At 49.8% G+C, this 14,259-nt stretch overlaps 1 protein-coding gene across 2 annotated transcripts in view; it reads left to right on the forward strand.

The window, feature by feature from the left end:
* The window catches only part of ARFGEF2 (ADP ribosylation factor guanine nucleotide exchange factor 2), a 116,586-nt gene that overhangs the window by 73,697 nt on the left and 28,630 nt on the right, over positions 1 to 14,259 (forward strand). For both annotated transcript variants that reach the window (XM_062204325.1, XM_062204326.1), the window contains exons 24-26: positions 2,829 to 2,869; positions 2,972 to 3,141; positions 7,962 to 8,113. In XM_062204325.1, the coding sequence (XP_062060309.1) occupies positions 2,829 to 2,869; positions 2,972 to 3,141; positions 7,962 to 8,113 (363 nt within the window). The remainder of the gene's footprint in view (positions 1 to 2,828; positions 2,870 to 2,971; positions 3,142 to 7,961; positions 8,114 to 14,259) is intronic.

Here is a 14,259-nt window from a genome sequence, read left to right on the forward strand (position 1 = left end):
TTTCAATAGAATAGAAAACCTTGCCTCTCATGTCACTGCATTTCCTCCCCTGATATGTGCTGTCACATTATATTTATAAATATTTGCCCACCAATACATCTTTGAAGTCTCTACATTTCCCATCGAATGGACTTTAAAGAGAGTTGCAAGCAAAGTACATAACCATACCTTTTGTTTTTCCCTCTGTAGTCACCCTCATTAGTGTTCTTTATTTCTTTGTGTTGTTCTGAGTGACTGTTAAGTTTCCTTTCATTTCAACTTGAGGGACTTCCTTTAGTATGTTTTTATAGGCCCGATCTACCAGTGGTGAATTCTGTTAATTCTTGCTTACCTACGGATCTCTTGTTTCTCCTTCCTTTTTGAAAGATAGTTTTACTGGGTATAGAATTTTTGGTTGCTAATCTGTGAGTGCCCCAATGCCTCCCAGATTCTGTGATTTCATTAACCTCTCGTTGTCTTTGGCTTTCAGCAGTTTAACCGTGGCATGTCTGGGTATGGTCCTCTTTGACTCCCGTCCACTAGGAGTTTATTGAGATCCTTGGCTGTGTTGTCTTCCATCAGCTTGAGAGATGTTCAGCCACTGTTTCTTTAAGTGTTTGTTCAGCCTCATTCTTCCCCTCTCCGTCAGGGGCGTTCTTGATGGTGTCCCACAGGTCTGCAAGGCTCTGTTCATTTTTTTAAATTCTTTTTGATTTTTTAAGAAATATAGATCAGACAGATAACTTTAAGTTCACGTGTCTATTTTATTTTTTTTAGTTTATTTGAAAAGCAGAGTGATAAACAGATATTTTCCATTTGCTGGTTCATTCTCCCAAATGCTTGCAAACAACCTGAGCTGGGCCAGGCCAAAGCCAGAATTTCCCTTACGGATGGCAGGGACCCAACTGTTTCAGCTGACACCTGCTGCTTCCCAGGGTGTGCATTTAGCAGGAAGCTGGATTGGAAGCAGAATGGGGACTCAGACTATACACTCCAGCATGGGATGCAAGCATCCTGAGTGGACCTAACCACTGTGCCAGTGTCCATCTCTCTCTCTCTCTCATTTTTGTTCAGCACGTTAGACCAGCTCATTCAACTTATCTTCATGTCCGCTGGGTTTTTCCTTCTGCCAGCTCAAAACTCGCTGTGAAGCCCTCCAGTGAATTTTTCATTTCAGCTTTATCATTTCAACTCCAGAATTTCCGTTTGATTTTTAAAAATTATTTCTTTCTATTAAAATTCTCTGTTTGGTAACACATTGTGTTCATACTTTTCTTTAGTTATTTAAACATGATTTCCTTTAGTTTTTGAGTGTATTTTAAGTAACTTAAATCGTTGGTACACTCAAGCACCCAGGCTTTCTTGGCAACAGTCTGTGTTGACTGGTTCTTTTTGTTAATAACTCATCTCTTCTTGTTTCCTTGCTTGGCTCCAATGTTTTTTTTAAATTCATAACTGGACATTTAAAATAACATAAGGGAGCAGGTGTTTGGCCAGCAGTTGATACCTGCATCCCACATCAGAGGGCCTGGACTGGACACCAGGCTCCAGCTCCTGCTGGGCTCCTGCTGATGCAGGCCTGCAGGCAGCACTGATGCTCCAGTGCCCGGGTCCCTGACACCCGTGTGGGAGGCCTGGGTTGAATTCCAGTTTCCCCAGCTTTGACCCCTAGACCAACCCAGAGCCATTACAGCATGTGGGGAGTGAACCAGCAGATGGGATCGCCCTGTGTCTCTGCTGCTCAAATAGGTAAACTTTTTAAGCTGTTTTTAAAATAATAATATGGTGAAGCAGCATTGGGTGGCCAGCTCCCCCTCCTGGGCTGTTTGTTATTCTCGCTGTTTCTCTCCTGGCTTTCCTGAACTGTGTTAAGTCTGTGTGCTTTCTGGCACGTGGCCATTCAAGTCTCTGCTTTGTTAGTCGCTGTGGTCAGAGGTTTCCTTAAGTGCCTGGAACCTTTGCTAAGTGTCCAGCCTTGCTTGCGAGGGACCTTGCACGAGTGAGCAGGGCTCCTTCAGCTCCCAGGCAGGCAGCTCACAACACGGCCTCGCCCCAAGGGCAGCCAGCGGTGAGAGCTTGCCCTCGAGTCTGCCTGCCGGGCACACAGCCTGCGTGTGGGCAGCTGTCCAGATTCCCAGAACCCCTGGAGCTTCTCAAAGCCTCCTGCGTTCTGAGATCTTCCTGGTGATTATTTTTGATAAAAACTTCCATAGGAAAGGCCATTGGCGCTGAGTGAGTTCTGAGTTGGGTCAAATAATGTCAGCTCTGAGAATGGTAGTTTTGGGGAACGTATGACCATCCTTCCCCGCGGTGGCTGCTGGTTGGCTGGTTTCACAATTACCATTTTGTGTTGATGCTGTTGGGTTTTTAAGGCTTCCTGTGGAACTAGGTAGAAGATAATGGAAATGGACCACGCTAAAATGTCGCAGTTCTCACTCTTCAAACCAAGATTCAACCACTTTTCTTAAATATATACTCCTTGGATTTTTGTATGCCTTTGGTTAATTTCAGGAGTTCAGTTCTAAGAAAGAAGATTTTGGTCATTTTTGCCAGCATTCTTGTTCTTATGGAAGAGCAGCTTTTTTTTAAGTGGAGCAGTTCTCACTCCATCAGTTCCCATCAGCCACGTGTCCTGTGCCCCACTCTGGATGCACGTCTTCCTCTTTCTCTCCGTATAGGTTTTTCTGCTCTCAGCTCATTGACCAGTGTGTCTTTGTGGTGCCTCATCATTTATTACTGTGGAGATGCCAGACCTAAAATGTTTCATGCTCTGCCTTTTCTGAGTGCTTAAAGAACTTCAGCTCCTAGAATCTAATTTTTATGCTATATGTCTGAAATTGTCTTCCTAGGATTTTCACTGGATCTACCAGACTGGACGGGAATGCAATAGGTACGTATGTGCCTCGCCTGTGACACCTGCAGAAGCCTCCCGCTGTGGCTGTCTGACTGTTACTAACGAGGCCTCACGTGTGTTGTCGGGTCTGGCCTGCAGTTGACTTTGTCCGCTGGCTGTGTGCTGTGTCCATGGATGAACTGGCTTCCCCCCACCACCCTCGCATGTTCAGCTTGCAGAAGATCGTGGAGATCTCCTACTACAACATGAACCGCATCCGGCTGCAGTGGTCTCGCATATGGCACGTGGTCGGAGACCACTTCAATAAGGTAACCTGGCATCAGGGAAAATGGGAAAACGTGTAGGCAACTAAGTCCAAAACAGAGAGAAGCCAGAAAGAACTGGCCCTGTTTTCAGTGCCTAGGATTAATGTTTCCTGTGGAGCTAGGACATCCACCGGAGGAGTGATAAAACTCACACGGAATTAACTTTTTTCTCTTCTAGAGGTTTCATTTTTGTAGAGTCAGCTGTCTACTCACATATATATTTTTTTTATTTTTTATTTTTATTTTATTTTATTTTATTTTATTTTATTTTATTTTATTTTATTTTGACAGGCAGAGTGGACAGTGAGAGAGAGAGAGAAAGGTCTTCCTTTTGCCGTTGGTTCACCCTCCAATGGCCGCCGTGGCTGGCGCGCTGTGGCCAGCGCACTGCGCTGATCCGATGGCAGGAGCCAGGTGCTTCTCCTGGTCTCCCATGGGGTGCAGGGCCCAAGCACTTGGGCCACCCTCCACTGCACTCCCTGGCCACAGCAGAGAGCTGGCCTGGAAGAGGGGCAACCGGGACAGATTCCGGTGCCCAGACCGGGACTAGAACCCGGTGTGCTGGCACTGCAAGGCAGAGGATTAGCCTAGTGAGCCGTGGCGCCGGCCTCTACTCACATATATTGAATAAATTAAAAATGAGGCATGCATTTTACCACAACTTTATGAATTTGAAGAAAAAGCAATCAGAATATACGTGTGTATGTATCTGTGATGTCATCTGCTGCTTGAGGGAAATTCATTAGCTTGACGACACCGTTGCCTACCAAAACACATTGCACGATCTCAGAAAATCCCTCCGACCTGGAGACGACAAGTTATAATACAGACATTTAAAAACAGTGTTCGTGAGGGGCCAGTATTGTGGCGTAGTGGGTTAAGCCACCACTGGGTGATGCTGATAGCCCATATCAGAGTGCCAGTTCAAGACCCGGCTGCTCTGTTCCCAGTCCAGCTCCCTGCTAATGTGCCTGGGAAAGCAGCAGATGATGGCCAAAGTCCTTGAGCCCCGGCCATCCACATGGGAGACCTGGAGTTCCCAACTCCTGGCTTCAGCTTGGACCAACCTTGGCCATTGCTGCCATGTGGGGAGTTAGCTAGCAGCTGAAAGTTATCTATGTCTTTCTCTTGCTCTCTTTGTATCTCCCTCCCTTTTCTATCACTTGCCTTTCAAATTAATAAATGCATATTTTTAAAAAATACAGTGCTAGTATAAAGCAGTTAATCCCAAAGAGAACAGATCTTTTACACTGAAGAGAAGGAGAGAGGTAGCCCGCCCTTGGTGTGCTCTTAGGATACTCAGTGGGGTGCTGGTCATTGACTTTGTGGCATCTGCCAGTTTCTGTGGGGAAATACCCCACCATGGCCATTTTCAAGCTAGCTTTATGATATCACCAGATACGGAGTAGGGAAGTTGGGTCCCGTTGGCTCTCACAGGCAGGTGCTAGCACCGTGAAGTGGAGCACCCACTGAGAAGGGGCGTTGTCAAAACGTGCTCTTACCCACTCATGAAGGCACACCGTCTGCTGAACCAAGCCCCTGAGCGCCTGTGTCAGGCGGTGGATGGATGAGGCCCCCACCTGTGGGCGTCACCCACATTTTCTGATCAAGTAGCTGCCGGGAAGGGGTCCAGCCATGGAGTGTGCACGGTCAGGGAGGCTTCCCTCGGATGGGAGCCGTCAGAGAGGAGCGAGAGCCACGGGAGCCCGAGCTGTCTGTTGAGCGAATGGTAGCGCTCTCCCTTGCGGTCGCCAGGCCCACTTGGCATCATCTTCCCCCGTTCTAGGTACGTGGCGTCTTAGTGGACAGTTGAAATAACTGAGGTGAATTTGCCCAAGAAAACGTGAACCCTTCCCGTTACCAAAGCTTGTTTTCTTGTCCACACCTCTGACAGCGGAGCTAGAACAGTATTACGCATCTGCTCCTCAAAGATTCTTTCAGGAATGACAATCCAAACGTGCTTTTCCAAATTTTGTATCAACTCTTCCAAATCCAGCTCCCAGGTTCGGCGGGACTGCTGTCTTGGGAGGGGACGCATCAGTTTGTACAAATTGCTTTTCTCACCTGCCGTCGTCTTGTCCAGAGCCACTTACAGGCCAGCTTGGGCCAGAGCCTGGCTGGCAGAGATTAGGCAATTCGAGGTTGTCAGCTTGTGCTACTAACGTCCATTCCATCGAATCAGGGCAGTTAAAATCTAGTTGCTCGCTCTGGGACTCTCCCGTTGTTCCATCATTGTGGGTGATCTTCTGCCTCCCCTTGTAAACTGGTGCGTGTGAGATTCCCATGGGTTTGGAGTACAGCTGTAAGTTTGTGCCCGTTTGCAGGCTGGGTCATGTGACCACCCCCAGGATGCTCTTCTGACCCAGAGCACAGGTGCTGTGGCCTGGGTTGAGCAGAGCAGCAGTCCGTGGGGTGCATGTGCCTGAAGCATGTTTCACCGGAGTGTTGGGAGGGGAAACTCTCCCTATTAATGTCTAGTTACATGAGTATTACATGGACACACTCCCTTTTAAAGAAATTGTAGCTAAAAGGCCTTTGAGCGCCTCCCTGCACACAGCTGGCCCTGCCCAAAGCTATGTTCCCATCCGCTTGGTGCACATCCTCCCACGCATTTTTTTCTGCACCTACGTACGTATGTACTCACAGAAATACAGACGATACTGTCTTGGTTTGTTTCACAGATTATTAATTATGATAGATACACACAGCGTGACGTTTACCAGCATGGCCATTATTTTTAAAGATTTTATTTGTTTATTTGAAAGTCAGAGTTACACAGAGGAGAGGCAGAGAGGAGAGAGAGAGAGAGAGAGAGAGGTCTTCCATCCAATGGTTCACTCCCCAGTTGGCTGCAATGGCCGGAGCTGTGCAGATCCGAAGCCAGGAGCCAGGAGCTTCCTCCAGGTCTCCCACACTGGTGCAGGGGCACAAGGACTTGGGCCATCTTCCACTGCTTTCCCAGGCCACAGCAGAGAGCTGGATCAGAAGAGGAGCAGCCGGGACTAGAACCCGCGCCTATATGGGATGCTGACGCTTCAGTCGGGGCATTAACCCACTGTGCCACAATGCCAGCCCCCAGCATGGCCATATTTAAGTGTGTGGTCCAGTAGTGTTAAGTACATTCACGTTGCTAGGCAGCAGATCTGTGGGACTGTTTGGTTTTGTGGGGGGTTTTCTTTTTTTTAAGATTTATTTATTGTTTTATTTGAAAGGCAGAAACCAGCATCTCATGTGGGCACCGGTTCAAGTCCTGGCTGCTCTACTTCTGATCCAGTTCCCTGCTCACGTGCCTAGGAAAACAGCAAAAGATGGCCCAAGTGCTTGGGCACCTGCACCCACATGGGAGACCCAGAAGAAGCTCTAGGCTCCTGGCTTTGGCCTGGCCCAGCCTCAGCCATTGTGGCCATTTGAGAAGTGAACCAGCAGATGGAGAATCTCTCTCTCTGCCTCTCTTCTCTCTCTCTCTCTCTCTGCCTTTCAAACAGATAAAAAATAAATCTTTTTTTTTTTAAGGGAAAGACAAAAAGGTAGAGTTACAGAGCGAGCTTCCATTCACTGGTTCATTCTCCAAATGGTCACGGAGGCTGGAGCTAGGCTGATGTGAAGCCAGGAGCTAGGAGCTTTTCCCAGGTCTCCCACATGGGTGCAGAGGCCCAAGCACTTCGGCCATCTCCCACTGCTTTCCAGGGGCTAATGCAAGGAGCTGGATCAGAAGTGGGCAGCCAACTAAGCCAGCACTCATATGGGATGTTGGCACATGGCCTTACCCGGTACGCCGCAGTGCTGGCCGAGACCATTTTCATCTTGCAAAACCATAACTCCCCACCCCTGGCCACCAATCCCTGTGACCTTAACTACAGTATGTCATGACTGCTTCACTCAGCAACAGCTGGGACTGAGCCAGGCTGAAACCAAGAGCCAGACACGCCATCCAGGTCTCCCCTGCGGCTGGTAGGGGCCCATGCACTTGGGCTGTCCTCCACTGCTTTCCCAGGCTCATTAGCAGGGAGCTGGATCAGAGTGAAGCATCTGGGACTTGAACGTTACCCCATTTTAGGACTGTGTTTTCACTGGAGGCTGTCTAAGCCACTATGCCACAATACTGTGTCTCCCATGTGGGTGGACCCACGCACCTGAGCCATCATGCACTGCCTCCCAGGGTGCACATTAACAGGAAGCTGGACTGGAAGCGGAGCAGCCAGGACTTGAACCAGACACTCTGATGTTGGATGTGGCCTCCTGAGCAGCTTAACCTGCTGTGCCACGACGCTTACCCCAGAAAGGAGACCGAAGAGCCTCAGTGCTTCTCCGGAATCGTTCAAGGCTGGCAATACCTCGTTTGTAATGAGTGACAGGCATTGGGAAAGGCTGGAAAGGCTTTCTGTAGACTGGAGGCTTTTGCCCCTCCTGTGCAGTTGGATCGTATTCAGTGGCACCTGCAGAGGAGTTGGATGGGTGTAGACTTTGAGTTTTGCAAGATGAGAAGAGTTCTGAAGATGGGTTGCACAGCCGTGTGAATATGCTTAACACCACTAAACTGTGTACTCAAAAATGACGGAGGTGGTAAGTTTTGTGTTGTGTTTTATAATTTTTTGAAAACTAAATGTCACATTTTGTGAAAGTATTTCTCCATAAATGTGCAATCCTGTCCTTTCATCATTACCCATAAGTGAAACCGGGCAGATCACCACCAAGAACCGACGTTTCCTTTCCCCCGGGTGTGTTCCCCAGGCCGCCTGTTTCAGCCGCGGGCTGTCCACCCTTCTGCGGAGGGCTGCGCTTGTCACCTGTGCCTGTCTCACCTCACGTCTCTTCTTGCTCAGGTTGGCTGTAACCCCAATGAAGATGTGGCTATTTTTGCTGTGGACTCGTTAAGGCAGCTCTCCATGAAGTTCCTTGAAAAGGGTGAATTAGCCAACTTCCGTTTCCAGAAAGACTTCCTGAGGCCCTTTGAGCACATCATGAAGAAGAACAGGTGTGTGCGCTGCTCTGGAAAACCCCTGGTCAGGTTCCCCTTGGGGGCCTCAGAGGCCCTGTGGCCGCTGACCCTGCTGTGCTGTGGGTGGAAACCAGCAGCAAGAACAGACTGCAATGCCCCTCGGCCTCCTTATGAGGGTGTGTGTGTAAGCCTTCCCAGAGGACAGGTGACGCCGCTGTGACCCACAGCCATCTGCCAGGGCCCTCACTGGGGCTGGTGCCAGGGGAGCTTGGAAAAGAACCGCTACGGCAGCTTCCTCCAGCAAGGACAGGAGTGATGCCGCCCGCGTTAACTGCCCCCGGGAAGTGACAAGAGGTCCAGTCTCTGAAGTAGGCAGCCTGACCGTGTGCTCACCTGCCTGTGTTTCTGGAGGCCTTGTATCCACTAGGTTCTGTTGTAAGTGTAGAGAACTTAGAAATCCCTGATCTTGTTGGGCCTTGAGTTGATCTTGGTTGCAGCTGGGTCTGGGTGTGCGGAGTTCCTCACGCTGTCTTCAGACACTGTGGCGCTGTGCCACTCCGTGTGTTTGAATTTCTCTCCATGATAAAATGAGACATGCGCCCTGTGTGCTCTGCTGGAATGGGCAGGGTATCGGTGACAGGTGCTCTGAAGAGTGTCGCACTGCAGGGAAGGGGCAGCAACGGGAGCTGTCCTTCATACAGAGTAGTCAGCCACAGTGGGTCTGGTCGGGTGACCCCTAGGTGAGACCTGAGCCACGTATGGAGCAAGCCCAGAGTGGCCGGCCATTTGCTGTCTTGGCAGGAATGTGATGATAGGGGGACAAACGAGAACAAAAGTCCTGTGACAGCAGGTGAGTGGCTTGGTTAAGGGGCCTGAGGAGGCCAGTCTGGCAGGGGTGGTGTGAACAAGGCTGGACGTCCAAGATGAAGTCTCTCCCACTGGTAGGAGACTCCCAGTCCACTGTGGAACCATCAGCTATTGTGAGCGAGCACCTTGGTTTGCCCTCTGTGGGACGCGAGCTGTTGGAAGATTTTTTTTTTTTTTTTTTTTTTTTTGACAAACAGAGTGGACAGTGAGAGAGAGAGAGACAGAGAGAAAGGTCTTCCTTTTTCCGTTGGTTCATCCTCCAATGGCCGCCGCGGCTGGCGCACCGCGCTGATCCAAAGGCAGGAGCCAGGTGCTTCTCCTGGTCTCCCATGCGGGTGCAGGGCCCAAGGACTTGGGCCATCCTCCACTGCCTTCCCAGGCCATAGCAGAGAGCTGGCCTGGAAGAGGGGCAACCGGGATAGAATCCAGCGCCCCGACCGGGACTAGAACCTGGTGTGCCGGTGCTGCAAGGTGGAGGATTAGCCTATTGAGCCGTGGCACTGGCCGGAAGATTTTTTAAAAGATTTATTTATTTATTTGAAAGTCTGAGCTACTGGCGCCAGCACTGTGGTGCACTGCATTAAGCCGCCGCCTGCAGTGCCAGCATCCCATATGGTCACTGGTCGGAGTCCCAGCTGCTGCACTCATCTCCCTGCTAATGCACCTGGGAAAGCAGCGGAGGATGGCTCCAGTACTTGGGCCTCTGCACCCACATAGAAGACCTGGATGAAGCTCCTGGCTTCGGCCTGGCCCTGCCCTGGCTATTATGGCTATCTGGGGCGAGAACCAGCAGATGGAAGAGTAATGTCTGTCTCTTTCTTTCTTCTCTCTTTCTCTGTCTCTCTGCCTTTCCCTCTCTAACTCTGTCTTTGAAATAAATAAATAAATCTTAAAAAAAAAAAAGGTACAGATGTAGAGACCTTCCATCTGCTAGTTCATTCCCTAGATGGCCACAACAGCCTGGGCTGGGCCAGGCTGAAGCCAGGAGCCAGGAGCTTCTTCTGGGTCTCCCATGTGAGTTGCAGGGGTCCAAGTATTTGGGCCATTAGCTGGGAGCTAAATCAGAAGTGGAACAGCCAGAGCACGGATTGGCGCCCATAGGGGATGCTGGCATAGCAGGTGGTGTGGCTTTACCCACTAAGCCACAACGCCAGCCTGCTGTTGGAAGATTTTAAGCTGAGAAGTGAAATGGGCTGACATATTTTCAAGGCTCATCCTGCATTAAGCCATGGGAAATGAGAAGTACCTGATGAGATGGGGCCGTCGTCGTTGTCCAGGTTTGGACGTGAGTGGCAGTGGTGGCTTGGATTCTGTGCACGCTTGAAGAAGCCAGCAGCATCTGCCAGTGAGTTGGCAGGGTAAGGGGGGGACTCTCACTCTCGGGCTTGACCCTCAGTGTCTGCTTCCTGATGGCAAAGCAAAGGAAAGCCCACGAGCTGGAAGGCCCTGAGCCGCAGTGCACCACTGGAGCAGTGAACAGAAAGGCAACACAGGGCCAGCGCCATGGCTCACTTGGTTAACCCTCCGCCTGCGGCTCCGGCATCCCATATGGGCGCCAGGTTCTAGTCCTAGTTGCTCCTCTTCCAGTCCAGCTCTCTGCCGTGGCCTGGGAAGACAGTGGAGGATGGCCCAAGTGCTTGGGCCTCTGCACCCACAAGGGAGACCAGGAGGAAGCACCTGGCTTCAGATTAGCGTAGTTCCAGCCATAGCGGCCATTATTTGGGGGGTGAACCAATGGAAGGAAGACCTTTCTGTCTCTCTCTCTCTAACTCTATCTGTCAAATAAAAAAAAAAAAAAAAAAAAAAAACAGAGAAGTCTGTGTGACATTGTCACTCTTCTCTTGGAGCCTTTGTTCTTTGCCTTCTTGCTTATTTTAAGAGAGCCAAGATAAGCCCATTCCAATCTGCGTCACCCCTGATTTTAGCAAATGCACCTTTGGGAGCTCCCTGCAGAGTGCCGGAGGAGGCCAAGGGCCCCGTGGCCAAGCAGTTGCCCACAGCTAATGAAGGCTGCAGACCCTCAGCCCCGGCCCCAAGCCCTTCCCTGTCTGTCCTGCTGCAGCCCACCCGGCATTTGGATTGAATTTCCAGTCATGCGTTGCCGCCCTCTCAGACTCTGTCAGCAGAGCTGTATTTCAGTGATATTCTTTCCAAAAGAACCTTTTGTGTCCTTTGGTTTAGTAATTCCACACTCATATAAACTTCCCAAGTAGGTTCATTTGAAATAGAACAGAATGATGGGAGTGCCACAAAATAGCTTTTACAAAAACTTTACCCCCCTCCATTTCCAAATGTTTAAATGCTGGTACAGCCACAAAGGGAATGTTGTACGACTGTTAAAAGTGTTCTCGAAGTTCACAACATGGGTAATGCTTAATAGTGAGGTAAAAAGGGCAGATGATGGAATTGGACAGTGTACCATGATGAGACACATACCACACCGTCAGGCCTGAGCCACCTCTGCACCGGACATCCTGTCCTGCAAGGTACCTGTGCGCAGGACATCCATCAGACTCGAGACGCACCTCTGCACATGACGTGTTGTGTCTTCGGGCCCCTGACGCACCTCTGCACAGGACGTGTTGTGTCTTCAGGCCCCTGACGCACCTCTGCACAGGATGTGCATACCGTCAGGCAAAGGAAAACTTTTATTATGTCTCCTCTGCATTTTCCCAAACTTTTACTGTCATCATATATACTTTTGTCAGGCAACACCCACTTTATAGAGTTGTGCAAAAGTGTTGCGCATTCCCCATGGGGAGGGGACTGTACAGTCCGTCATTCCGTATATTGAGATAACCTAGGTCTGTTGTCAGTCCTGTGTTATCTGCAGGTGGTGTATTTGCGTCATGGACTTTAGCTGATTTTTAACTCTGTGTTTGACCTTTTCCTCACCTTCTCTGAGTGGCCTTCCTTTCCTGTTTTCAGTTAGTTTGGGACCAGCAGACAGACACACATGCTATGCTAAGCCAGATGAAATTGGAAAGTCACGTGTGCAAAGCCAGGAGCACTCAGATGACTTCCACAGGAGTGCTGTAGAAGCAGTAGGTGATTCACACACACACTTATTGCTGTTTGTGAGATGGTAATTCCCCTGTAATCGTGTATGTCTTAAAAGATTGCCAAAGGCCGGCGCCGCGGCTCAATAGGCTAATCCTCCACCTATGGCGCCAGCACACTGGGTGCTAGTCCCGGTCGGGGTGCCGGATTTCTGTCCCGGTTGCCCCTCTTCCAGGCCAGCTCTCTGCTGTGGCCCGGGAAGGCAGTGGAGGATGGCCCACGTGCTTGGGCCCTGCGCCCGCATGGGAGACCAGAAGAAGCACCTGGCTCCTGCCTTCAGATCAGCACGGTGCGCCGGCCACAGTGTGCTGGCCGCAGCAGCCATTGGAGGGTGAACCAATGGCAAAGGAAGACCTTTCTCTCTGTCTCTCTCTCTCATTGTCCACTCTGCCTGTCAAAAAAAAAAAGGTTGCCAACATGTACGCTAATCTGTTGCATATATTCAAGTGATAACTGTGTTCCACCTCGCAGCTCTTTCAGAAAATAGGGCATTTTTTGTATCGTCAGGCTTTGTGTTGTAATAATTAAATTTAAAATATTAAATCTTTTTTTTTTTTTTTTTTTGACAGGCAGAGTTAGACAGTGAGAGAGAAACAGAGAGAAAGGTCTTCCTTTCCATTGGTTCACCCTCCAAATAGTTGCTGCGGCCGGCGCACTGCGCCAATCTGAAGCCAGAAGCCAGGTGCTTCCTCCTGGTCTCCCATGCGGGTGCAGGGCCCAAGGACCTGGGCCATCCTCCACTGCCTTCCCGGGCCACAGCAGAGAGCTGGACTGGAAGAGGAGCAACTGGGACTAGAACCCAGGGTGCCGGCGCCACAGGCAGAGGATTAGCCTAGTGAGCCGTGGCGCCGGCCCATATTATATCTTTTTTTAAGATTTATTTCTTGTTTACTTGAAAAGCAGAGTTACACAGAGAGGAGGAGAAACAGAGAGAAATATCTGCCAACCACTGGTTCATTCCCCAAATGGCTGCAGTGATTGTAGGGGGCCAGGCTGAAGCTAGGAACCGAGAGCTGCTTCTGGGTCTCCCATGTCGGTGCAGGGGCCCAAGCACTTGAGCCATCTTCCACTGCTTTCCCAGGTGCATTAACAGGGAGCTGGAGCAGAAGTAGAGCAAGCAGGTCTTGAATTGGTGTTCATATGGGATTCTGGCATGTAAGCAAAGGTTTAACCTGCTATTCTACAACACCTGTCCCAAAATATCATATCTTAAGTTATGTATGTATTCTCCAATCCATGTATATATTCCTGCTCAAAAAATCTAAAAGGATACATGCTAAGAATTTAATAACAGTTATCTCTGGATGTTAGAATTATGAGTGTGCTAGTCAAAATGTTTTGGCCCAGAAAAACTGACCAATGACTTAAACCAAAAGGCTACTGTGCCTTTTTTTTTTGTTTTCTTTTCTTTTTGAAGATTTATTTTATTGGAGCCGACTTTGTGACACAGTTGGTTGAGCTACTGCCTGCAATGCAAGCATTCCATAAAAGCACCTGTTTAGAGTCCTAAATGTTCCACTTCCGATCCAACTTCCTGCTAATGTTCCTGGAACAGCAGTGGAAGATAGCCCAGAGGGAGAGAGAGAGAGAATCTTACCTCCACTGGTTCACTCCCCAGGTGGTCACAGTGTCCATTGCTGAGCTAAGCCATACTAGGGATCTGGATCTCCATCTGGTGTCCCACATGGTGACAGGGTCCCCCATGGTGACAGCACCTTCTGCTGCTTCCCAAGCACGTTAATAGGGAACTGGATTGGAAGTGGAGCAGTCAGGACACAAGCTGGCACTCACATGGGGTTTTGGCTTAACCCACCACACCACAGTGCCAGCCCCTACTGTGCCAAAGCCAGATGTGGACAGTCCCAACTTTGGCCCTGGGGTCCACATTGTGACAGCAGGCGCAGGCTCTTTCCAGCCTTCTGTTCTGCTGTCCACGGGGCCAGATTTTTTTTTTTTTTTAAGATTTATTTATTTATTTGAAAGAGTTACAGAGAGGCAGAGACAGAAAGAGAGAGAGGTCTTCCATCCTCTGGTTCACTCCCCAGATGGCCACAATGGCCGGAGCTGCACTGATCCGTAGCCAGGACCCAGGAGCTTCTTCCAGGTCTCCCACGCAGGCACAGGGGCCCAAGGACTGGGGCCATCTTCCACTGCTTTCTCAGGCCATAACAGAAAGCTGAATGGGAAGGAGGGCATCTGGAACTCAAAGCAGTGCCCATATGGGATGCCGGTGCTGCAGGCCAGGGTGTTAACCC

Source organism: Lepus europaeus, chromosome 10, assembly GCF_033115175.1.
Source record: "Lepus europaeus isolate LE1 chromosome 10, mLepTim1.pri, whole genome shotgun sequence".
NCBI lineage: Eukaryota > Metazoa > Chordata > Mammalia > Lagomorpha > Leporidae > Lepus > Lepus europaeus.